Source organism: Anser anser, assembly GCF_964211835.1.
Source record: "Anser anser genome assembly, chromosome: 2".
In the NCBI taxonomy this organism is placed as follows: Eukaryota; Metazoa; Chordata; class Aves; order Anseriformes; family Anatidae; genus Anser; species Anser anser.
Window position 1 is genome coordinate 75,335,646 of NC_139721.1, and position 27,593 is coordinate 75,363,238.

Below are 27,593 nucleotides of genomic sequence, written 5' to 3' on the forward strand. Positions count from 1 at the left end.
CTGGCAGAGGTCTCCAAAATGTAGAGTTCAATGGTAAATTTTTCACCCAAGTATCACAATTTTGGCTTCTGCCACAGCCTTTGTACATGGAAGGAAGAAGCCTGAGGGATTCTCTGTGACCCCATGGTGGAGACAGAAAGACTGATTGCTGTGGAGCTAATTTCAGCCTGTCTTCAGGGTGGACAACGACATTGTATTTTGTTTATGTACCTGACAAATGGCAATGACAGGTATAAAGATATGTAATCCAGATCTGAAGGAGAATGTCTACCTAACAGGCAAAGGACAGCATCTTCTGAACATTTTGTTATTATTATTATTTAATTTCAGGTCCATTTCTGTACTGTAGATAGAAGAGCTCTCATAAAGTATATGCACCTTGTTTTGTTTCCTTCTCTTCCCCACTGGGTTCATTATCAGCTTCCATCATTTATTTAGATTTCCTCCTCTGCCTATGTGGTTTTGATTAAGACATTTCTATTTCATAACTGTGCGATTTAAGACTACATCACTTAAATTAAGTGATCTGATCTCATTATCATGAAATGCTGTGAGTTAACTGAGCTCAGCTTTCTTACAATTCAAGCACAAGTCTTGCCTTCATAGGAGTCGTTAGTTTGGCATGTATAGTAGAAGACAGATCTCAGTTGAACTTTTTTCTTTCTTCCATCAGCTTTCCCACTGAGATATGTTTTACGGTTTTGACACAGATTAGTATCAAACAGTCTTAGTATCCCAAACCAAGTTTGTTTCTACTTAAAAATTTTAATTGATTTTATGTCAGTACCAAGCAAATGTACTAATTTTTTTTTACTTATAATAATAATAATAATAGTAACATATATTAGCTAAATTTTGTTTGATGTTTGAAGAACACTGGAATTTGTAAATAATTTGGAAACTTCATGAAGCTTTTGTACAGTTCTTGTGAATCAGGTGGAAAGCCAGGAAAGTCTTGTACTGTTTGGGCCCCTTTCAGTACATTGCATGAAATGATTTGTAGTTACTCATTACTTTCCCCTTGGCCATAAAGTAGATGAAAACTCTCAGTCGTCTGAAACTGGCAGATTCCAATAGGAATTACTGAGAATGCAGTTTTGAAAAATATCAAGCAATAGATGCTTTCCATGACAGCATTAGACATTCACTTCCTAACCAAAAACACGCTTAAACCCAAGCCAATACATTTGTCCAGTCCCAAACTAATTGGGATATAATCAGCAGCTGCCAAAATGTTCACAAGAATCCTAAATGCAGCTTGTTGCTGTTTCAATCTGTAGCCTCATATTTTTGTCCAACGTACTCTTGGCTGACAAGGTTCCTTGTTGCATCCTGTGACAACATAGGAACCTCAGGGTATGGATCATGCTGGGCTACATCATGGTGATTGGATAAAGCTGCCGTTCCAGCATGCCCTTTAGGCACAAGTCTTCTGTGGAGATGTTTTGAACAGCGGGTCCTGTAAAAGGCATTATGTGATTTGGGACCTTTCCACATATGCAATACAAGGCACGTCCCTTACATCTTGAAGTCCCATGGTGCAGTGCAGGAACTAGAGCACAGGTAGTCAGTGGGTTCAGCACCATGTGGATCAGCTCCATCTGGTGTACAAAACTGCAGAAGAGGAGAGGGGGCACACCAGTACAAGCGTGAGAGAGATGGACATCCCTGTAATTGTGGATCCTGGTATCAAACCTGTATTTTGAGGAGTGCCACTTCTGGGAGCTCAGAGAATCACAGAGTTAAGGTATACATGACTGCTAGATGTGCCATTTCAAATGTGCTACTCTATGTGTCATCGTGGAGATGCTGAAGTCATAGCTTTTATGTGCGTTGCTACAGACTCAGTTATTCTGCCTCATCCCTTTGATTTCTTTATCTTCAAAGTATTTAAGTTTCTCTTGCACATCAAACAGTCTCCTCTCCACTTGCTCCTGAATTCTCTGCAAGAGTCACGAGGGTAGACAGGAGAGGTGTTTAATCTGGAACTGCTTTTCACTTCTAACATGGCAACGTTTACTCAGTTGTCGTCTTCTTCCTGCAGAGTCTTGGCTGGCCTTTGAGGCCAGGTTAAGTCCAAGCTGTTATTAAAAGATCCCTGGGTGAAGAAGGTACCTCAGAATGATCAGGCCACCAGTCTGGAAAATCATAAATTTCTTCCATGCAGAACTACACCATCATTTCTAAATGCTCAATTGCTTTATCCATTATTTGCATGTGTGAGTTAGCACTTCAAGGACAGAATATATTTTGCCTTCTTACAGCAGCCGTAAATACTTTACGTATAAAATACTGCTTTATTCATTACATTACAGACACCCTTGCAACTGATTACACTTACAGATAAGCAGCCTATAAACCTCTGTGGATCAATAGCACAGTGCTTCCATTCATATTTATGTGACTCCATTTAGATAAATTAAAAGAAAAAAACAAACATGATGATAAAACTTTTAAAATGAAGGTTGACAGAACAGCGTATTTTGCAAGACAGTTACTTCTTTTAAGTGCACAGTTGTATACTTTCAGTTGGATTTGCAATTAACTCTCTACATCCTTTAAAAGTTCTTGATATCAGGATTCTGGTAATTTTAGTTTTCTGCTCGTTTTCTTTTGCCAAAAAAATGCTATTTCAAATGCCAATAAATCTTTGCTCTTTTCATAACTTATGAAACATTTGAAATAATTTCCATTTTTTTACATGCATTTCTGTGCTGGTTGGTGGTTCATAGATTCCAAGTATCACTATATTAAGCATGTCAATCAAGCAGCAAATGTCACCACCAATGGTACTTCCAGACTGGCACTAGCAGCAATCACTAGCCATATGATCCTCACCACAACAAAATGGCTGGGCAGAGATGCAAAAGTCTGCCCAAACCTGACACGGATAGCACTGGGGTCATTTTTGTACCATACCCATATGAAATAGGAACAGTAAAAAAGTTGTGAAATCTATAGTGTTCACATGAGGCAAGGTCTATTCTAACAGTTGGTTGTTTCCAAAATCTATGGCAAATTTTCAAGGAGATTGAAATATTAATAAAACATCACAGAAATGTGAGATAAATGATTTTCACTCTGAAATTTTATTGCTTTATAAAGATTTGCACTTTCTTGAACTAAAATGACACCAACTTCCTCTTCCACCCACCATCTACTCCAAAATTGAGGTAACCAGAAGGTCAAAACAAGATGAAGAGATTGTTTATAAATGCTTAAAAACTGTCATTTCTAGAAAAATGTCACTAGAGAATAAATGAAAGAGAAAGAGCTACAATACTAGTACAATGAACACCCTAGTTCTGACCTTTTAAAGATGCCTTAAGGATCTCAAGGCAGCTATGTAACTTTTGTATACAAATATATACCATTTGTCTTGAAAAATCAAATCATCAACTAATTTCTGTGTATTTTTTTAAACCCAACAGAATGTAGCATTTTCCTTAATTTTGACAAAGTATGTACTTCTATTCTGCTCCAGGACATACAGTGCCTTGAAAAGGAAATTATCTAAAAGTGTTGTTCAACACAATTAATAGGATCCATTAATGGAGCTTGTGCCTTCACATGCACAACTTCATCATCAGAGCAGAATATTTTTGCCATGAAGTCTAGGAACTGTCAGTGAAGCAAGTGCTGGCATTTGGAGCTGCTTAAAATTATTTCCTTTGACTGTTACCTATTATTTAATTAATCAGCATTAACTGAAAACAATCTCTCCCACTGCCTTTTCACTCATGATTTTATCTGTTTTGTGTGTAAATGTGTGTATATTTTCACTCTCTATTTCTGACATAAATTTCATTAAATATTCAGGTTCCTTTAATATGGTTCAAAAAAATAGTCAAATTTACAGAAAAAGTCAAGATCCATAATGCCATACAACTAGAAGGAGTGCTGAGACATTTCCTTTAGTAAATAGTCTGCAGTTATTTAAAAAGAGTCTCTGCTCCTTAACCTTCAAAGTTGAAGTATGTATTTTACAAAGACCATTAAGGCTTGCTCTGTGTTTTATATGAAAACACTTAAACAAAGGTTGATGTAAGGTGTTAGCTGCTTGAAGGACCTTGTGATATGCTTGCTGTTGAATATGCAACCTCAGCAATTCAATTGCTGTGAACATTTATTATTAAAACAAAAGCATATTTTTTTTTGTGGTGTTCTTATTATAAGTCTCCCAACCTTTTCCATGAACCTCTTCAAATATTACACACTTTTAGTTTATCCAGAACCAGAACCTGGTAACTTAAATGGTAATTCTAGTATAATTTTCAAACAGAGACGGGAGGAGGTGGTCTCTTATAGGTCATATTCTACTGTTACTTGATTTACTGTAGCATGTAAGAGCTGATTGTGCACTTAATAAAGGAGAGAAACAATATGCTCCTAAATAATAGATCAAGGAGCCCATCAACGTTGCCCAACTGAAAATGCCTTACTCCGTGGAACACAAAGAACAAAGCGGAATGGGCTGATTTGCTGTACCTGGACACTGCTGTGTGTTGCAGAGGGCTTCTTCAGTGTGTAGTCCAAGGCAGATATCTCCTCCGTATGCTGGCGCTGGATTTGTGCAGGAGCGGGTTCTCATATAATGCCCTCCGCCACAAGTTGCTGAGCACTTTGACCAAGATGACCAACAAGACCAGCCTCCATCCACTGAAAAGACACAAAATATCTTATAGTTCCAAGTTAACGTGTTACATGGCATAATATGGCCCATCTTTTCTCTTGTTTTGTGGATCTAATTCATAATCTACTGAAACTACTGGACATTTTTAGTTCCCACTTAAGACAATGAATTGAATCATACCACAAAATTACTAAATTCACATCTTTAAAAGTCTACTCGTATACTGGGAAGTCTATCATTGTTACTTATTCACATAATAAACTTCCAGAGAGTAGCATAATAGATTTAAGATAAAAACATTTTTTTTCTTTTCTAATTTGTGAGGAAATAAAATACCAATGCTTGTTTAGCAGAAGTGTTACAAGCCCAAAGTAAATTTTCAATCACAAAATAAAACTAAGCCCCAGAATATCAAAAGAAAGGCTGTGGAATCTAGGTTTTGTTTCATAACCCAGATGGGACTGCTTTAGCTGTACATTCCATTTCAATTGATCCAACACAGTTGTAGGGTTTGATGGGCCACTATAATGCTACAGTCCATAGTTCTAGCACAGATGCCAGTAGCAGAATGATGCCAGTACTATCAAAAAGCACCAGAAGAATGTCAAAAAGGAGTTGTCACTTTGAGTTTCAAACACAAGTTGAAAAAAAAAAAAGAAAAAAGAATAAAATCCATTAGTATTTACTGATTTCTGTATGTCGAACTCTTTTCCATTTATGGGCTCAGTTTTCGCAAGATTCCTATGAAAAGCAGGTCGGATTTCCCAGGAGACCCATTTCTCAGATGGCTTTCAAAATGTGGTCACTGGACAGGCTTTTAAAGAAAGTTCACCTGATTGCCTGCCCTGAATTGGGTCCTTTGTAGCCTCGGTCCTTAAAGCTAGTACTCCAGGACATATTTCTGGCTTTATGGCCATATTGCAGCCCATTTGCCAGAGACAGACACATGACAAAGTCAGACATACTTTTCCCTGGTACAGCATTTCCTCTGCAAATAATCTCAGTATTTTCTTCATTTCTCTTTCAATTTTAGTGTATAAATAAATAAATAAATAATCAAAATATCAATACCCTACAAAAAAAAAAGTTATTTTGAAACCTCTGTTTGAAGTGTTTTCACTCGCCTCCTTATTACTTAAGTAAGGAAGTTATTTGCCATGTCTGCACCTGATTGAAAGAAATGCAGTGTGTGTAATTTAACTGACAGTCATAGAAGAGACCCTGTATGTAATAATGGCAATTTACCAGTAAAGTACTACAGGGTCCTGAACTGAGCATAGCATTTGTCTTTTTTAGCTCCCACCCCTTAGAGCAGCAGTGGGCATTTTAGCACACAAGAGAGAAACTTATTATATATTACTTTTAAAAATATGAAGTACACGTTTTCTATACACAATTTTTGTGGTGCACTTGAGACATTCCTTGTAAGACCTGACTTTATGTTTCATTGAAACATTGTCACTGAAGTCTTCAAAACATTCATACAGCATTTCACAATGACTCAGTCAGATCCTTTCCATTCGATTAATCAAATTGCCTTTCAAGGGGTAAAACCATTTCCACAGGATTATTGAAAAGCTATTTCATAATTGTCTCTTACAAATGAAAAAGAGATTCCAAATCTAAACAAACAAACATACAACCCTTAAATGAAAATATTTATGTAGCATTTGCATTTAAATTCTCTCTTAGATGGACACATTGTAAAACATTAAAAAAAGACTCATTTTGTCATTTTGTTTTTGTAGCATTGTATATTGCAAATGCACCCTGTGAGTCAGGTAGAATGATTTCCATGCAAAGACTGCAACAGTGAGAAAACAAGCTATTAGAATGTGATTATTTTGATATTAAAACTTGTATGCGCATTTATGAAAGTAATTTCAGATACAGCATACCCTCAAGTTCTCATGTGCTAATCAAACAGGTGATTCACTAATGCATACCTAAGGCTGTTAGTTAACTAATCCTGTAAACACAATTGTTGAATATGTATCATTTTATTCTCTGTATTTTTATAATATTATCCTATCAATCAAGGAAGAAGAGAGCTGACACTTCTTTGCTAAGAGCAGTTGTAAAAACTTTTGCAAGTGATGTATCTAGACTCTGAATAGCCTGATTGGATAGACAGAATTTGGGGAATCTGGTGCTATATCCCGAGTATGGCGTTTTAAATAAATTATTTAGATTGTTAAGGAATTCAACGGCTGCTACATTATTTTTTTCCAGGATATATTTATCAGCCAAATCATCTAGCTATACAGATGTATGAGAGAGTTTTACACCATCTACCATAAATAAATACTGCATCTTTCTAGAATGCTTGACTTGTTCTCTCATTCATATACCCGCTGGAAAACAAATATGTCTTTTGCCTGAGATAACTCTGTTAATGCAGTATTATGCAAGCTCATATCTAACAAAGCCACTGGTTATTTATCTTCAGCGCTGGTGAAATATACTGTGTAATTTTATAACAATTTCAAGAAAATACACAATATCTTTTATTCAGAACTTGCCCTTATTTTTTTAAATGTTATCAAATAAAAGCAGAAGCTGTTACCCAGCTATTCATTTCATGAGATATTGAGCCCTTACCTTTCCAGATACTCCTTCTCTCTTCTTTTTTTTAAGTTTAAAATAAATCCTTTACTAGCTCAAATGTATAATCAGATGGATTTCCATTGCTGTACATAGATCTTTATGAAATCTAGTGACAGCCCAAGATTGCACAGACTGAAGATAAACTGTCTGCAAACATTCCCTGTGCCTTGTTCAGAGTAATGGAAGCATGGTCCCCAACATTTTCTACATATTTTGTAATGGATGATAGTGAAAATTATAAATGTGCATGCATTTGAATCTGTCATCTGCTGTCTATCCATACATGACCAATAACAAAGAGTGATGTGATATCCGAGAATGTCACCATGCTCCACAGCTATGCTGGTCATGACTATACCATAAACCTTCAGATGTAAATGGAGAAGTGGGTCTAAAGGACATAGGAAAAGACAGACAATATAATAGAGAATGTTAAACTCGATCATGGGTGAGCTGGATGGTGCAATTATAATTGTTTTTCTTAGCAACTCTTTACGGACATTCTGCCATCCTAAATTTCTAGGCCTTTCAAGGACTATCATAACTACCTCTTTTGTTTGCCCCCAGAAATTTTCCTTCTCAGCAACAGAGGATGATAAAACATCATCATGGTTTAATAAGATCAAAGGAGTCGATATTTAGTGCTTCAGTTTTTACAAGACATAAATAGAGCTCTGTGGTTTCTTTCATCTTTCTTTAAAGTTGCTTGGCAACACAGCACCATCTGTTTTGTCTGTGTGTGTGTGTGTGTGCTGTTTTTTTTTTTTTTAATTTGTTTTTTCCTTTTGTCATGGAGTCCTTAATATTATTTCTGTTTCTTACAGGAAGAAAAATATGAAGCTGCAATGAAAATACCAGTCACTACAGTTTCTTTACATAACACTTTTGTAGACCTGTTGGACAAAATAAAGTAGTTAAAGAAGTTCCACAATGAAAGATACAAACAGTCTTTACATTTCCTGACAATTCCTGAGGTTTGTCCCTTTTGGAAGGAGGCCTATTCAGCTAGTGGGGTGCTCTCAAACAATGTTTTTTTCTTTTGCAGTAAGCAAAAAAATTTTTGCCTACTGACTATGTCACGATTAATACATATTTCTTTACTATAATGAAAAAAAGCCATGGAGTAAAGGATGTTCTAGGGAGAAACAGTATATAGAAACATGATCTCCTGGGGACATGATAAAAAATCCACGCTGCTGGACATTTTCCAAGAGACTAGTAAACTGGATATCCTGCTCTGCACATGGATTTTATAAGAAAGAGGAAAGAAGCGTGGGCCCACACACTGGCCTCACCTGCTTTCATGATGACAGAGACAGGATTTTGGGCTTTTTCATATACTGTCTGGTCTTATTTCAAATTTAAATATCCAACAAAATTATTCTTGTTTTTTTTTTTTTTTTTTTTTTTGTCTATGACTTTAGGTTTGTAACTTTTCATGTTCATCTTTTTGAAAGTGTAGCAAAAGAGAATAAGTAATGGTGAGAAATGTCAGTCAGTCTTTTCTATATGCATGATGGAATATAAATTGAAGGGCAGTAGTCTCTTACACCCACTGAAATGCAGCTGGTGTGTTTCACAGTAGCTGAGTTAAATCTGGGGGCACTGTCTGTTGAGCAGTTTACAGACCTAAGAGTGTACTGCCCCCATCCAGGCACACGGGGATCATCCCATTCCACATCACATAGTCTAATGCTTTTTCCTAGTTCTAAAGGGTATGGCTGCATATGTTTTACTGTGGGAAAGAAGTTTTTACATCAAAGCTTGAAAAGGCGAAGTCTTGTTTCTGTGATGCCACATTCACCTTTTATTCATAAAAGCAGTGCTAGATGAAACAAACAGTCAATTTAGTGTAGTGCAGAAACACAGAGAGCAAAGTAATGCTTCTAGGGAAAGCACAACAACAAAACCTAAGAATCAAATTGGGTTTAAGTCTGTAGCTGAGACCCTTAAATTAGAAGAGCAATAGATACTTCCAAAAGGCAGCTCAGCTCTCTCTTCACTGGCAACAGAGGAAGCCTAGAGAGATCAATGTCTATGGAGAGATGGACTTCAGCAGCCTCAGAGACAAGATTTATTGACTGCGGGATAATTTTGTCCATTCCTTTAAATATACTCCTGTTGCCTTCTGGCCAAGTATGACTGCAAGGAAAAAAAGAATAAGGAAGAAAAAAATAATAAAAGCAATAATGAAGAAAAAAAGCAGCAAGCAATAATTGGCTTTAGGGGATGCATAAATTCCAGAAATGGTATTTCAGGGAGTTTTTTATATCTGAAACTATTGTTAGCACATTTACTGATGAAGGCCTGGAGTTAATCTATTCTGATTTTCTCAAGCAAAACATCATCACTAAACCAAACTAAACATACTATGATAAAAAATTGGAACTGGAAACTGGTGAAATCTCAAAATATTGGCATGAAGTAGCAGAATTTCAAATCACAGACAACAACCGTCCGTTTCCACCTCTGATCCACCAGTATGCTCTGAGTAAAAGATGGGATAGAAACTCACTCAACGAGTTAAAATGGCATTCAGATAGCTATGCTTAAAGCTCTTAATTAAAGGCACTTTGGTGAAGCATCTCTTTGTGTAAAAGAACAAAAGATAAGGCAACAAGAAACAAAGTAAAACAAAAATGAAGAAAAAAATGTCATTTCCTACAGTAATAACTGGAGAGATCTGTAATGTTGTGAATTCCTTATGTTTATTATTTCCAGATGCATATCTTTTAGTTAGTGTATTCCTGTAATTTTTGTAAATCTGCAGAATTTACCATTCAAACAATGCTTTTCTTCATCATCTATTTCTTTTTGTGATGTAAATATCTCACAAGCTCCCAAGAACAAAAAAATCTTGGTATGCTTGATTATAGTTTCCTTTATTTTTATATTGACCACATATCAGTAACTGAAAGAAAACAGAAATGTATTTACAGAATCTTTCTATAGTTATTGAGACTCTTCAATGCTTGCCAGCTTGACTCTATTCACCACTTTTCTGGGACATAAAAAAAGAGATGAGGCACAGGGCCAAAACATAATTTGTTAGTGCAAGACAACAGTGCAAATTCTCTTGCTCCTCAAAACAGTTTGGCTGCATGGAAATTGAGTACTGTGAATAGGTCCTATCCTACACTAAAATCCTAGATTATTTCTGCAGATTATTTGAGAGACTGCTAGTTAGTTGAAGCCAAAATTGTGTGAAGGATCATTCTAAAACTTGTACAATGTAGACAAATCATATTTCTGGGCCTGGGTACAATTAATTTCTGGTAAATTTCTGGCGCCGGTCAATTTGCTGTTATATATTCAGCTGTTGAATACTATGAACAAAAATTAATCTGTCCAGTAAATCCTATCAATCCACACTTCAGTGGACTATTTACTTTGCTACAAGCTGTGGGAAAAACTTTGCAGTAGTTTCTCTCTCCCCTCAAGAATGATTTAGGAGTAGCTGCTGAAGGCAGGTTCAAATTGGCTTCAGTATTTTTTCTTAAAGTTATGGGAGCCTGCAGTACATTTAATAATAAATTATTGGCTATTCATAAGTATATTTAAAATTATGCTGAAAGACATTTAATGAGACAAAAGAGCCTTGTACATTTGATGATTGCTCCAAGGACGTTTTCATTGTGTCAGTACTTCAGGGCACAGTATCTTCCAGGATGCCACGGAGCCCAATTTAAATGACTTAGATGCGCAAAGTCTATGGACTTTCAGCAGGACTTAGGCACTGTTTGGTATTTTTCTCAATCACTTTTCTTTTTCACTAGTTTATATAGTAAGGGTTTGATCCTGTCTGCAACATGCGAAATGGGTAGCAAAGCAGAACCTAAGCCAGAATTAACAGGACTGCTTCTTTATGGCTGCCATCCTACTCCTTCGTGCTAATCTGAATATCTCTGAAAGGTTAATGACTGAACTATAAGTAAATAGATTTGTGCCAGCAGGGAACATGTGAAGCAGTCCTTACCCTGAGGAAGCTCAGGTAAACCTTAAAAAGCATCAAATTCTTCATTACATTTTTTATTTCTAGTACTACAGACAACACTTTAGTGTCGAGGTCAGAACAAAATTCCATCACATTCCTTTTCCTTTCTGTCTGCACTTCCATTTTCTTACACAGGCAAGAATGAACCTTGCAGAGTCCCCTTTTTTTTTCCTCTGTGCCCACAATGGCAAGAAAGGCCTGACGTATCTATTTCTGCTCAGTCCCTGCATCTGTTTATAGCCTACTATAAATGAGGTAGTAATACCATGAGATCTACACCTACACCAACCTTTCTCAGTAACATCTGCAAGGGCTGTATGATCAAAGCCTAAAGGGACATTTCAGAAACTCACTTAGTGTGGGTAAGAATGACTACATATACCTGTTCCGAACACAAGCACCCAGGAAATAAAAACTACTTGCCTAGTGCAAAGGTTAATGAGAAGACTGAAAACTGACCTAACCATGGTTTCTTTTGCTGGCTGCTCTCCCCTGTGCCCTTGCTATGGGGTCTGCCAAGTCTGCTGCTAATTGAACAGTGAAAGCTACTTTCCTCCTCCTTGGGTACTGCAAGAGAATTTCACCAGAAAGTGCTAGCTTGTGCCCAAGTGTCTCCTTCAGAACTTTGCTGGCTTCAGTGGGCTTTTGCCCAAAATTGAAGCAGGGATCTGCAACAGAAATTCCTTTTGGATCTGAGCCACCAGGAAGAGAGATGGAGGCTGCCCCTGACCTAGAGTTGCCAAGAAATACTGCTGTTTCCTTTAGGCATAAAAATGCATAGAAGTTCATGGTCACTGAGCAGCCAGAATGGTCTTAGAACTGCAGTTTTGTAGAATATTTGCCAAAGCACATTATTTAGGCTTAATTCAAGAAGGAAATATGTTTTTCAAGAAACTACATCTTCCTGAAAGGGAAGTCCTGTCTTCTGGACAGATCTATTGCTTAGTTTCTGATGCAGAGAATGGAAAATGGCTGTCTGAATCTCACCAAGCATAAGGAATGTTATGAGATTGGACAAAATGTTCATACTAAAAAAAATCATGTGTGTGTTTACAGAACGCAGTTTTGACTTGTAATATACATATATACATATACACAAACACACAAATATATATATGTATGTATATGCACTTGTATATTACTATAGTAATCCTTCAGGTTCATACTTGAATGTCAAAAGCTCCAAGTACTCAATAATAAAATATGCAGCATGGTTATACATAATTAATATAATTAGAGATGTAGTAAAGCTTATTTCTAAATTAATTTATTGATACTGGAAAGAACTGAGACTCTCAATAGTTATCCTTCTTTTATTACTTAATGTACCTTGAGTTCTTTTCTCCTATTCCAATTTCACTTTCTTTTCTTCATCTGTTCTCAACAACATTCTTCCACTTTCTTTTTCCACAAAGCCTTCTGCAAAGCTCAAAAGCCATTGAATTTGGATGTCTGTTTTATGAAGGGTGAGAGGTGACTAGAACCAAGATGTTTTTTTCTTCCTAAATCTCTAAGATACAAAAATGATTTATAACCTAGAGTAGTTTCCTGAAAACATATATTCTACTTGCAATCCTTCTTATAGAATCATAAAACAACTGTCAACAAAGGAGAAGCTCAAGCTTCCAAGAATAATCTAAGGCCTGCTTGAAATACCATCAATTTTGGTGATCAGTCCTGAACTTTATTTGCTAGAAGCTCTACACTCAAAAGCTAGCAGATTTAATTCTATCAATCACTGTAATGAAAGTTATATTTTTACTTTAAATAAAGACGAGGGCAGTTTTCTCATAAGGTATTTTTTCTCTTATGAGCTTATTTATTAAAGCTGTATTTTTACTCAAAAATGAAAGATGACATAGCTTTTAATATTGTTGATGATAAACTTATTGACATCACTTAGAAATCTTACCCAAATCCACTTCAGCATAACTGGCTGTCACAGTTTTACGGGGTATGAACGCATTACTGAGCAAAAAAGAAAATCTCTCTTTCTAGAGGCCAAGAAACATGATCTCTTGAAAAGGTAACCAAAAAAAGGGATTTCCATGTGGTACTTATCACTTAATCATTCCTGTCTGAGATGAGTACTCACCTTACTTAAAGATATTTCTGCAACATAAACTACAATGGGCTTCACTGCTATAGGCAGTTATCATAAACGTGTATTTTGCAATAGAACATAATCACTGAAATATCTGTGTAGACTTTTGGCAAGCTCAACTGGACTAATTTGCTAATTTGTTTCCTTGGAAATGAAAACAGCTGGTAAAAGAATTATTTAAGCTGTAATTTACTTTTAAAAAAATAAAACCCAACACAACCACATAAAACAAACAAATAAAAACACGCCACGAGGATGAGTTATATTATTTTCATATACTTCTCTTGTTTCAGTTGACTCTTACCTGGACAAGGCAAAATGTTGCATTCTTGGTACTCTAGAGATGGACCAAGGCAAGGAAGACCACCATACTTGGGCTCAGGATTGCTGCAGACTCGTTTGCGATTCCGTATACCTCTACTGCAGTCACGACTGCACTGAGACCATGGAGACCATGGTGACCAGGCACCATTGATGGTGTGAGCAGAGTACCTTCCAGCACGCAAGAAATCCCCTGATAATCCTAATAAAATAAATGTTGAAAAAAAATACAGAATTAAAACAACATCACATCCTCAAACAAACTTCTCCTCCTCAAATTTACTCCTAGGCTTCTAATAGTACTATGACCAGCAGGGTCTTGTCTCTTAATCTTACAAGCCAAGCCTTAGGTTCATCTCAGGAATTTCTTCCATAAAAGAAATTTCATAATCACTTGCACAGAACTACAGTGAAGATCTGGATCCGTCTCTTAGGAGTTATTGCCACTGTTTTAGAGCAAGAAGCTGGCACAGAAGACAAGACTGAGCTGCCTGTGACCACTCATCAAGCCACTTCTGGTCCTATTGCTGGGATCTACCCACTTTCTTTATCCAGCCATTCTCCACTACCACTTGCCGTACCCAGAGGTTCATGGGTCTCCTTGAAAACAGTGCATTGTATTTGTCATAACCATAGTCATTTTTTTGACAGTGCACTGCTATAGTTCAACAAAGTCTAGTGACACTGCCCTTTAATGAAGAGCAATGTTTTTGCCAGTTTAAAAAACAGTTTTATTCCACTGAGCCAAGTGTTTTAAACCACATACAGAAATCAGCCTTTTGGAGACACACATGATAGAATACTTTCTAGTGAAAATAAAAATCTGGGAAGTGGAAAACAACTTTTTTTAATAGAGCTTAGTTCTGAGAAAAAGCATTAGATTAAACAGTGATGGAAACTGAAGTCTATTATTTATCAAAAAAGGAAAACACACAGAATCTCATTCACGTCATATGAACGATATGCTTAGATGTAGCCCAGGTGAAGTTCTAAGTATCTGCAGTTAATTGCTCTATCTTTGTCACTTACAGGGTTGGTCCTGATTGGAAAGAGACTCCATCAGCTATACTCAGAACAACATTGGACTCACTCTTGAGCTGTAGCATTATCTCTAAGCACCAACACCAAAAGCATCTCTGGCATCACTACTGGGATTTCCTACTGTTGCTAAAGCTGTTCACTTTCCTCAGTGCTAGCAACACTGGGAATTCAATGATCGGTGGACCACTAACTTCTGCTTTTATTATAAGCACTTCTTTAATTAGTTGTGTTGAGAGAAAGTCCCATGAATGGTACTTAAAACAGCAGAGGACATGGCTGCCTGCTTATGCTAGAGCTTCTGTATTGCTAAGTACAGATGAACAGTATCACCAACAGTGGAGAAAACCAGGGAATTGTTTGTAACTTACACTGCAGAACAAACTTGTGTTTTGAAGAAAATGTTTTATGCCCTACCCCCAAGCACAGGCACCATGGGAGAGTGAAGTGGAGCTACAGAAACAGGAGAGAGACTGAGGCAAGAACTGGAAACAGCTACAGGTAATACAGTCAAGAGACTGCCTGGCAGGAGTCCTGGACTGAGCACCTACCATACAATGGGTAATCAGCATGGGAGGAGCCCCACTTTTGTGGTGTCCAGAAGAGAGGCAATTACACCCCATTTCTGCCAGTGCTTATGGCATTATTAAGTTCTACCTTAGTAAGTTCTGCTTAAATTCTGCCCTGAGAAGTACATCCATAATCATCCCAAAAGACGATGCATATTTTTATTCAACACTTGATAAGAACTGGCAGCGTTGGAATGATGATGCAGTGACACAGAAATACATGTAATAAGAAACTGTTGTGATTAGTAAGAAACCAGAAGAACAGCAATATAAAAATGACTAAAAATGGGTAAAATCTCTCAGTGATTACAGAGGGTAACTATTTCTCTCCTGCTGAGCCAGATTTTATTACACAAAGATATTAAAAGCAGCATTTCAAGAAACATGACACAGATTCAAATCTAAAATGGGAGGAATTACACAGAAACAGTATAGGAATTATGAATACAGGAATACAGGCCCACTTTCTAGTTCTGTAAGAGCCCTTCAGTTTTTGTTTTTTTTTTTTTTTTTTTTTTTTTTTTTTTTTTTTTTAACTTTGCATCATTTCAGTCATCAAAATGTGAAGATTAAGCCCACAGGGACCTGTGAGACCAAAATAATAGTATTTTTCCAATACCAGGATTTCAAACAAGGGTGTTTTTTTTTTTTGTTCTTTTTTTTTTTTTCCAAGCTATTAAATTAACAGCAGTGCAGAAAATGGGAAAAGTGTTCTTAATCAGACTAGATTGCCAGTCGTTTTCCTCATAAAACACTTCAGCATGCACCACTTAATACCACTACTAGCATATTCGGAAAACATTTCTTCAGGATAAATGTATATTTTTGAGTCCTAAGGAAAATGTGTGACCTTATTTGTCATTATGATATTAAACTTCTTGCAATTTAAATTGGGAGATGGGGAGGGAAATCATCTAAGGGAAAACTCTGAGGTAGTTTAGCTCTGAAACACAAGAATATCCTAACAAATCTTTTCAGCATGTAGTTTGGTCTGCCACAAGTGTTCCCATGTGTTTTCTTCTTTAAAAGGCATTAGAATATTTATTACAGGGAGCCATCTTTCCACAGTTTTGCAGTAATTTACATAGTGCTCATAGAGGGGCTTTTAGAACTTCTTTCAGCAGAAAGTGCACACAAAAAATAACATTATGACACTAATGATATTAAAAATAACAAGATCTTTTTACATTCTGGAAATATTAAACTATGTATTGCTTGACCAACTTTGTAGACTTCTACAATGAGTTTACTAGGTTCATGGATGAGGGGAAAAGAGTGGATGTTACTTAAATAAGGGTTTTCACACTTTTCTCCATAACATCCTCATAGACAAGCCAACAAAGTATGGGCTTGATAAGTGGACGGTCACGTGGACAGAACATTGGCTGAATGGCCAGGCTCAGAGGTTTGTGGTCAGTGACACAAAGTTCAGCTGGAAACAAATCACTGGTGGTATATGCCAGGGGTCAATACCAGGTCCAATGAATGTCTTCATTAATGACCTGGACGATGGGGCAGAATGCACCCTCAGCAATTTCACTAATGATACAAAACTGGGAGGAGTGACTGATATGCTGGATGGTTGCACTGCACCGCCACTGGTCGGAGAGGAATCTCATGAAGTTCAGCTAGGGGAAATGGAAAGTATTGCATTTGGGGAGGAGAAACCCAATGCACCAGTAAGCATTGAGGCTGACCAGCTGGAAAGCAGCTCTGTGGAGAAGGCCCTGGGGGTGCAGCTGACCATGAGCCAACAATGTGTCCTTGTGGCAAAGGTCAACATCGGCTAGAGCTGCATTAGAAAGAGCATTGCCAGGTCAAAGGAGGTGGTCCTTCCTCTCTACTCTGGAGTGCTGGGCTCAATTCTGGTCTCCCCAGAGACACCTGATTAACTATATTACTCAACTGATTTATGCCTTAGTTTCAAGGCAGATTTATGCCTCCTGTTCGAATGTAACAATAAAAACTCAACTAGCCAAGCAGGCTAGGTTAGTAACTATGGGAAAAAAATAATCTGGAGCCAAAATTCAAGTATCCTGAATAATTTCTAAAGACAGCATGAAATATTGCTTAAAGTGCAGCAGGTTGGTTGACAGCAAGTTGAATATGAGCCAGCAGTGTGCCCTGGCGGCCAGGAGGGCCAACCGTGTCCTGGGGTGCATCAAGCACAGCATTGCTAGTCGGTCGAGGGAAGTGATTGTCCCGCTCTACTCTGAGCTGGTGTGGCCTCACCTCGAGTACTGTGTGTAGTTCTGGGCACCACAGTACAAAAAAGACATTTAACTGTTGGAGAGTGTCCAGAGGAGGGCGACGAAGATGGTGAAGGGCCTAGAGGGGAAGACATATGAGGAGCGGCTGAGGTCACTTGGTCTGTTCAGCCTGTAGAAGAGGAGGCTGAGGGGGGACCTCATCGCAGTCTACAACTTCCTCGCGAGGGGGAGTGGAGAGGCAGGGGACCTATTCTCTGTCATCACCAGTGATAGGACCCGCAGGAACAGTGTTAAGCTGAGGCAGGGGAAGTTTAGGCTGGACATCAGGAAGAGGTCCTTCACCAAAAGGGTGGTTGCACACTGGAACAGGCTCCCCAGTGAAGCAGTCACTGCACCAAGCCTGTCTGAATTTAAGAAGCGATTGGACTGTGCACTTAGTCACATGGTCTAAACTTTTGGGTAGACCTGTGCGGTGCCAGGAGTTGGACTTGATGATCCTTATGGGTCCCTTCCAACTTGGGATATTCTATGATTCTATGATTCTAGGTAACAGATAAGCAAAGATTGTTTCAATGTTGTAATTTTCTGAAGATATTCTGCTAGTATCTGAAAATATCATTGAAGCATAAATCTTTTATAACTTCACACGTATATACCTATAACTGATAAAAAACGTATAAACCTTAAAAACTTCTATTGTAAAAACAAACGGTAAAATGCAAGGAAAAACAGAAATGCAATGCAAGGGTAACATTTTAAAAGAAAACAGTGTGCAGAGGGAGGATATTTATGTCACCATGAGAATTTTACTTTTTGCACCTGTTTTTTCTGTGTTTAAATATTTGATCCTAAAGTTCCATTAAAGAATTTTTGTTTGTCAATCAAACTTGAATTTGATCTCAAATTCAGTTTTAACTTTCACAGTTGTTTGTGTTCTTATCACAAAATACCATGGCTTAGCTTCACTAAAACAGTGTACGAGATAACATCTCAACATGTACTCCTCCTGACTACAGGACATTGTAGATTATCAGCACCTGTTTTATTCTGTACTAAATTCTAAATGTAGTATAGATTTACTACAGTAAACACTAGGATTTAATTAATGTAGAAGACATTGCAGCCAAAAAAAAAAAAAAACCAAACAGTTATTAAGACAGAATTACAACCTGCCTTCAAAAACAATAATTCTGTTAAGTCTGGCATAGAGAAAGCAGTCACAGCTGGGAATTTAAGTTCAGGTTTCCCAATATGTTTTTCTCCTTTGAAGATCTTGTGTGTTTTCCTCAGATTTTCTTCTTTCCCTCTCCCTCTCAAAACAAAATCAAACAAGCAAAAACCACCACCAACAACAAAAATAAATAAAACAAAAATAAAAACAACATCAACAACAAAACAAAACAAAATAAAAGAAAATAGAAGACCCTTTCAAACTGACTGAAATTAGAAGGGCCTTCTTATTTATTTGTTTTGTGAAGGTATTTTGAAGGTATTTGGGAAGCTAACTTCACCTTACTATGGCCAGGTCAAAGTCAAGAGTATACACCATGGAAAGAAAGTAGTACCTCCAGAAGGTAATTTCTGCCCCTTATATCATGTGCTTATGTTCAGATGGATCCCTTGTTCTTAATGCTTATGTTTTCAATACAATTAATAGTGCTTATATATAAGAAAATTGTACAGAGTAAATTACTATGTTTAACTTAGATATTTAACATGCTTCATGAGCACACAATGAAGCATATAGTGATGTAATTTTTAGACTGTTTTAATGCTGGATTGTATAGACATTTGCCTTAAGGTATGCAGATACGTAAAAAATCTCTCTTGGTTTATTTGGAATACCTGCCTGTCCCCTGTGTGAGCACCATATGAAAAGCCAAAGGCAGAGAACAAAAGGTTCATTTCTTTTCTCTTAGTCAAACCTGTCTGTAAAGCATGAATACTGTGTGCAAATGCTACTACTTGGTTGATTTAGACAGAAGTCTTACCACATGCAGGAGTCCAGTGTTTTCCTGGCAAGAATTTCTACCTCTAAGCTCACACTCCAAAGAAAGTTTTCTTTGCTAGTGTCTGACAGTGAAACATGATTCTGTTTAATGCGGTATGACTACAGTTACACAGTGGGAGATTATAGACAATGAGAAAATTTCTAGCTAATGGCTCTCTTCTGCAAAGAACAGAGAACTGATCTTCGCAGAACAAAACTTTGGTAATAAGGTATGCCAGGCATGCTGTACTGGTATTAATACCTTTACAAAAGCCAGCAAATTGGTGCATTTCAACATGGAGATAACAAAAAGAATGCTTTATAGTATCCAGGATCTGGTCAGGTAGAAGTAAGTTATGATATTTCCTTGCTATTTAGCCAGAAACAGTGAAAGTGTCTGCCAAAATTCATGGTTTCCCATTCTCTTGGGTTTCTCTTTCTGTTCCAAAAGCTATAGATACACTACAGGACTCTCTTATTCATGTATTTTCTTCCCATGAAATCAAGGAGCAGTAGAGGCATGGTGTATTGATCCAAACACTAACCTGGGAGCAGGAAAATGCTCCTGGATCCTGCACTTTAGAGGCAGTAAATAAGTTTCATCACATCAGCAAGTAATACTATTCCCTCCCTTGAGCTATGAGGGCACTCACTAGGAAGAATGGAGATGTATGCTAGTTTCTGCCTTGTTGACTGCTCAATATTAAGTATTTAAATATTCAGTAGTATTGACATTAATCAGCAAAGATGCTTCTCTCTGATGAACACTTCAATTACTGTGCAACAGGGTCGCTCCCTGTCATGTTTTTGTCTGTGATAGAGTTAATTTTCTTCGTTGAGGCTTGTATGATGCTGTGTTTTGGATTTTCAATGAAAAAAATTCATTGTTCGACGGATGATTTCCAAATGAAGCAAAGCAGCAGCTGCACCAAGATGCAACAAATAAGCTATAACATCAGTACATTCAGGAATCTGATGTTCATAACTGAAAGATAAATCTTCAAGCTAATCAGACAAAGAATGCCCTTGACTCCACACACTTGGTCTCTTGCACTCTGCCTGAAGGCCATATTTAACAAAACACAGGCACTGATACTTCTGACTTTGTTTTGTAGGAAAAGGACACCTTATGCCCCCAGCTCCAGGAGAGCATTTATGATCATAACGACAGAACTGAGGAAGGTGTCTCCATGCTTAATTTTCTTATAGCAATATGATCTAGGGCAAGCTGGCTCTTCATCTGTTTTGTCCTACTAACCTGCTCTTTAAGTAGTAAGTTGGCTTGAGTGTATTCCATTCTTAAGGGCTGACATCTCAGCTGTCAGACAATATATCTATAATCTTATATAGATGTAATTATAGTTCTTGTGATAATTCTCCTAATTCTGTATCACCTGGTAGAAAAAATAAAGTTCTCCTTCTCATATAATCTCATGAAACTTTTTAAAAGTTTCATAGATGTCAAACTCCTGGAAGACAGCAAAGATCAGCGTCAGCACCCAAAAGTCTCATTTACTATGAGAATCATACATCAATTTTAGTAGACCAAAATCTTTGCTAAACGCTAGTTTGAAACTTAATTTAGATGAAAAAGGAGAATAGAAGCACTTGTTGCAAAAGTTGTTCCATGCCAAAACCTGCCTTGCTATCCAGACACAGAAAATGAAAATTGGAGACTAAATTGGCTGAAATGGATGTGACATAAATTATGCAACTAATTTTTATCTGGAGTTCCATGCTTTTGTTTTATTAGTTCATGCAGTCATTATTATGTTTTGTTTTGTTTTGAAATTACTAACATCCTGCCCTCTTTAGAGTCACAGATGTCATATGAATCAATAAAGGTCTTTAACAGGATGAAAGGCAGGGAAGTGTTTAACATTGATTTTCATAATTTTGTCTGAAAAAAAATAATAAAAAATTGGAAAGCCCAAGGCTTTCCAAGCAACAGTTCTTTCTTTGTGGCCTTTGATAAGCCAAATGCCTTTAGTTGCAATTTTTTCTTCAGCTGACCTGGCTGTTGTAAAAATAAAAAAGGCTATGTAAATAGAAAGCAGGTGCATATATATTAAACTATAATAACTAAGTATCAATATTTCCTTATACCACTATAATACTTAAAAATAAATACTGATTATATTATATAATAAATAAAATGTAATAAAGGACAGGCATTTAATTAAATATATTAATAAACCTATAGTGATTGTCTGAAGTTCTATTTTTATATGTATACACACACATTTATTCAAAAATTATGTGTGGCTGCTAGGGAAAGAATAAAATTCAGAAATAAAACAGTTCCAATCTAAAGTCATCTAGAGCTGAAAAGAGTTTTGCAGGAGTTCAGTTTGCTATCTCAGATATAAACAGAACTTGAAACTGCTGGCAATAGCATAACATAAACTTTTATAACTGAAATTATCCACTTCATAAATTCCTTATTTAGTTAAACACCTGCATGAATCTGACACATTACTTCAGCATTAGTGAGCGAATAGTTCTTCTCAGCATCAATACTATACATTCTAGCTAAATATTTATCAAATGCATTAGTATTGCACAAACCCTACCACAGAAAAATGCCAAGGCAGTATAAGGAAGTTAAGAATACTCCGAGAACTAGGATACCCTGTAATTGCCCACAGATTGCTGCAAAATATTAAAACAAACTGGCAAATCTCATAGCAAGCAGTAAAAGAAACCTGATTAATCTGAATGATGAAGCTACATCTGGAAGAAATACAAGCCAGATTCCCCATTGTGATCACTATGTCCTCCTTTTCATTATCTATGCTCTTACGCAGAAGCAAAAACTTCCACATGATGAAAATGGAACTGCTGACACTTCACTAGCATAAGGCATTGTATAGCCACACTATCTTTGCTTACCATCTGTCGAGCACCCACTGGTGCCATCGCTGGAACAATAACGCATTTCGATCCTTTGCCTTCCCACCTCTAGCAAATTTGGGTCAGGCAAGCGTGCTTTGCAGGTATATCGGAATCGTTGTTCATAGTGGCCACCATTGTCTGAAATATTGACTGGAGTCCAAGGTGTCCAAGGAGTTGTCTTTTTTAACTCTGGACAGGCATTGGTGTTACAAGGTTGATATTCCTGAAAGAAAATGGTCATAGTGATTATAATCATTAGACATGACTTAAAAAAATAATAATAATCTGTGGTGTGTATTACCCAAAACGCCCAGCATTGCTAAATCAGCAGAAGCAAATTCCATGTAGACTGATTCACATCAAAGGAAACAGACTACACATAAGAAACAAATACAGAATTGCCAATACTCTTATTAGACAAATAGACCGAAAGACAATATATGCCTTCTGAGTATCATCAAAATCTATAGATCCTGCCATTCACCTATCAGAACACAACATGCTTATCTGATGGAATGTAAATTCTTTGTAAATTATATGGATGAAATTAAACAACCATTAAATGTCAGAACAAATTTACGTTGACAAATTATTAAGGACAAAAAGGAATAGGCACCAATGGAAAAACAATTTTAAAACAATTTCACTATCTCCAACCTCTTAGAGAACTCCTCAGATGAAAGTACCTATTGAAAAGGAGCCTAGGAACTAAGTTAGTAATTCCACTAGATACCATAAACTACAGACACACTAGAAATAATAGTTATATGACATACTATAATAATCTCCTTCTTCCATAACCCCAGCTGATACTACCATGTTCCACCTGGCAATTGATTACCTGCTCCTCACCTTCCATGGAGATAACAGCCTTTTTATCTCATACTTTCTTTAGTCTACTATCTCTTCTGGTATTAAATGGTCTAACTTATAAGCACATCTAATTAGTCTGAGAGTAATTGCTCTCAACCTGTATTTTGGTTTAAATTCTATGTTGCTATTTCAGATCTGAAACAAACTTGTTCGCCTGAAAGCTTTTCTAATTTTTCTATCTAATAGAGTTGGAATAAAAATTATTCCCTAGAAACTCCTGCCCCATTAACACAGCAAGGCCCTGGAGAACCCAGATCTGTGTTCAAGTCACACAGTATGAGGCAAGAAGGACTTTTATTTTGTGGCAAACTTCCTGGTTTCATAATTTTGTATTACTTCAGGCAAGAAAGAGATCTTAGATCTTCCCAAGCCATTAAATTTCTGCTAGATGCTCTTGCTTATGCTGGTTTTCAGCTGGACTACTTTTGTTCACTCCTCGAGGCTGTACAAAGTCCCTTTCCAGCTTAAAACCTGGTAATCACTACAGTAGTGACCATATGCATACCCAGGAAACATCTATGAAAGAGGATCCCCTCAGAGTGCAGAGGACTGGATTAAACTTTCCAAAATCTGAGTTTCAGCCTTGACTGGTTTCTTGATCAGAAGACAGCAAAGAACAAGCAAACTATCTGGCTCTGCATATAGCAGGGGAAATAATTCCTTCATGACTCTTTTATGCAACTGCTTAAATCACGTTTTACTGTATCACATATGTCTTAGTCTTAATGTAAAGACTGGGAACAAAACATGTGACTGCTTTCCTCACAGCACATGAACAGTTAAAAAGAACTCATAAAATTAACAGATCCCAGGAACAGCCAGAAGCACCCAGGTTGCCATCCCAACTGCTTATTCACCTCTAATGTGCGGTCCTCTCCATCAGCTGGGTTATGGTGCATCTTTCAAGCAAGAGCAACTTGCTTCTTTTTTTTTTCTTTTTTTTTTTCTGTCTCTCTCTCTTTTTTTTAAAAAGATGTCTAGCACTGACGACTCTATCATCTCCCTGCATCAGCTGTTACACTATTTAGTAATCCTCAGAATTAGCAAATTTCAAGTTAATTCAAGGCTGCATTTTCCCCTTAATTTAATTTTTCAGTCACTGAATTTTGTTGTGCCTTTATCAACAATACTGACCTCGACCTGTACCTACAAATACATTTTTCATGCTGGAGCACTCATACATAATGATAAACTAAACTGAAATTTTTAAAACTTTGTAGGGTTTAAAATTGATCTACAGGTCCTGTGCATCCTTATGTCTCCCTTTCTTTATGTTTCTTAAGACTGGACAAAATTTGAATTGTCACTCCAGAAGCAGTCTTACCAATACAGCATGCACAGGCAATCATGACCTTGTTCTACTGGACAGTCTGACTTTAATACATACATTATTACATTACTGCTTTTTCCTTTCATAGCACTGCACAAAGAGCTTAAGTAGACCCAATTATCTTTGATAACCTGTTGTTTTCTAAATCGTAGCTTTACAACTTCATGTAGCTTCCTATCCCACACAAAAGGATGGTGTTTGGCAATATTAAGATATGTTTTATTAGCTTCTGCAATTGTCTACCATATTATTTACTACCTCAAGAATCTCTGTCATGATCAAGCTTTACTGAAGATGTCTTATATCACTGTCTAGACTGTTGATAAAAATGTTAAGTGCTATTGACCCAAGAACTGATTCCAGGCAGACCCTGCTAAAAACATCCCCAGTCATTTATATCTGTCCATTAACACCACATTTTTCAATTTGTCAGTGAGCCAGTTCTTACTCCATTTAATGTTTGCCATGGAGTTCAGTTTTTTAAATCAAAGCTTTTCCAATTGTGAAGGCAAATGCCTTGGAAAAATTCAATATCAATCTGGGAGAAGTGCTGTATTATGTACAAATATCTCAAAATTCAAACTTTTTATCTAGTAGTATATAAGCAAGAATAATTCAATCAGTAAAGTAGATTCTACAAGGTTAGTTTCAGCACAGTTATTTCACAGTGGTATAGAAGTTTCAGTTCCTTGTTTGCTGGTGATTTTTGTATTTTTCAATCAAAAATAAAGTTGCTAGAAATGGGAAGTCTTTCTGAAGTGGATATGGTGTAGACAGGTGAAAGTAATGAAAAACAGTGTGAGAGTTATGTAATGAACCCATTCTCAATTAAAACTAAGCAAAGGAGGAAGCAGTTAATTTAGTGGCAATGTTCTGAATATTGCTGCTAATACACTTCTTGGATGCCATCTGAATAGTCTTTTTTAAAAAAAAAAATTCAAGCATATTACTATCTCTTAGACTTTTACCTCTAGTTCAAGTTTGTTTTTATCAATTTCCTTAGGAAACTAGGCTAAAATCTTACCTTATTTGAACTACAATTCTTTATATATATGTATGTAAAAATAATAATCAGATAATATGTTCTATTTCAATTCATATTGCACATACTATGGAGAGAATTATCTCCTTACAGACTCTTATGTCTTTGATGTATACAGTAGGTTGAATACACTTCTTTTGTTCTCATTTGTATTTTTCTTTCTCATCTGTTGACGTGAGAGACAAGGCAGTTAAATCAACATTAACATCCTATTCAAATATACTTGGCCCAACAGTTATGTTTTATGATTTACTTTTAATATATAGTATTCTCAAATATTCTTTTGGAATCACTGAGCAGTCTATTGATTAAAAATACTTATAAATTGTTTGCTCTTTGTTCCGTCCTGCCACGCTTCAGTTTGTCTGGACCAAAATATTTACTTAATTTTTCAGAAGATAAAACACCAATAGAAAATAATATTACTGATTTATAAGTTGAATGGTCTAGTGTTTCACCTGGGACAAGATAGGGCTGCAAGATATAAGAATCTGAGCCTTCTACCAAGCTTTGAGCTTGTAACAGTAATATGCAGTTAAAGGAAAGGACAGCTCTCTCATGCAATCAAAACAAAGGTCAAAATGAATGTAACAGTGTTATAAAACTCTAGAGAAAACCTGTTTCTGTTTATAGGGATCCTTGTTTACATGTCAAAACACAAGTTTCCTGAAGGACCAATATACCCTTTCCTTCTTCAAGAACCGAAAGATATCACTGCATTTATCTTGCAGTGGCTAAAAAATATGTTTAGGAGAATCACTAACTGAATTTGAAAAAAGGAATGTTTCATTTATTTTCATTACAGAAACGTCGTATCCCTTTAGGAAGCATTTTCAAACTAAAACAAACAAAAGGCAGATAAGCCCCTGATCATGTTTCTATTATTTCTAGAGTTTAAAAAAAGCCCTGTTCTTAAACCAAATACCATTAGATATACCTTACTTTATTGTCATTTTTCTATTATAGTACTATTTCAAAAGCATGACCTAAAAGAACACCCAAACCACATTAAATCTGAGTTGTTAGGCAAAACATCTTCTACACTGTAAACTTCAGAGCTATACTTAAAAAATAAAAACCTAGAAGATTTCTAAGATCTCCATCGTATTTTCATCACACAAAGAGCAATCTACATCCTAGTTTATAGGCAGTATTTTAGCTTTAGTTGACATCAATGGGAAAAGTTCTATTGATTTCAGTGGAGACAGGGTTCAGAGACTGTCGCTGCATGCAGAAGCAATCCTGTAGTGCTGTAAAGTAAGGGTAGGTAAGCTGTGTTCATAAAGGATTTTTAAAATTATTTTGATGGATGGAGGGAGGAAAATCATTTTACCCTACGCAAAGGGAACATGCTTCTTTTGAAGTGAATGAATTTCTTTTTTTGGCTGCAAACACTGACTGAGCACAACCTTTTGTTTTTATTTTGTATATTTTAAACAAAAGAATTGGAAAAAAATCAGTTGATAAAAGGGGAAACTTAAAAGGAATTAAAAGCTGAATTTGTAACCATTTTCTCTGGAGGAGTTCAGGGCTAGCTGGGCAGGTCATCAGATTGTGAGAGTTCAGCACTCAAATTCTGCCTATATTTATTTAGCTAAGAAAAGTTCCTGCAATCTTCATCTCATCTCAGAAAACAACTAAGCTTTATACAAAGAATTGAAATACTTATGTTATAACTATCAAATTATGGAGTGAAGAAAGTCACCACTTTTCCCTTTTTCTACTACTTTTTTTTTTTTTTGGTCAAACGAGTCAAGTTTTTATAAAGGAAATTATTAAAAAAAAAAATCAATCATGAGTAACTTAACTGAATATCTCAAAGGGGTAAAGGCTGGTAGGAGCACCTTCACCTCCACATCAGCCATAAAACTGCCCAGTGGCATTGAGAAAGTGACATTTTTATTTTTAAGTGGTGCTGCTTGGATGCTCACATTCATATTGGCACCTGAGAACCAGTTAGGGTGATAAAAGTTCATTTCGTAAGTAA

The 27,593-nt window shown here is 36.5% G+C and overlaps 1 protein-coding gene across 17 annotated transcripts in view; it reads right to left on the minus strand.

The window, feature by feature from the left end:
* Nucleotides 1–27,593, minus strand: part of SEMA5A (semaphorin 5A) — a 412,186-nt gene that overhangs the window by 12,507 nt on the left and 372,086 nt on the right. For 16 of the 17 annotated variants that reach the window (XM_083823077.1, XM_083823078.1, XM_083823076.1 and 13 more), the window contains 3 exons: nt 22,359–22,584; nt 13,643–13,861; nt 15–4,659 (listed from right to left, as the gene is read on the minus strand). In XM_083823077.1, coding sequence (XP_083679203.1) covers nt 4,439–4,659; nt 13,643–13,861; nt 22,359–22,584 — 666 coding nt within the window. In that variant the 3' untranslated portion in view covers nt 15–4,438. Of the gene's footprint in view, nt 1–14; nt 4,660–13,642; nt 13,862–22,358; nt 22,585–27,593 lie in introns of those variants that run through there. The other variant, XM_083823075.1, reaches the window with a different exon arrangement.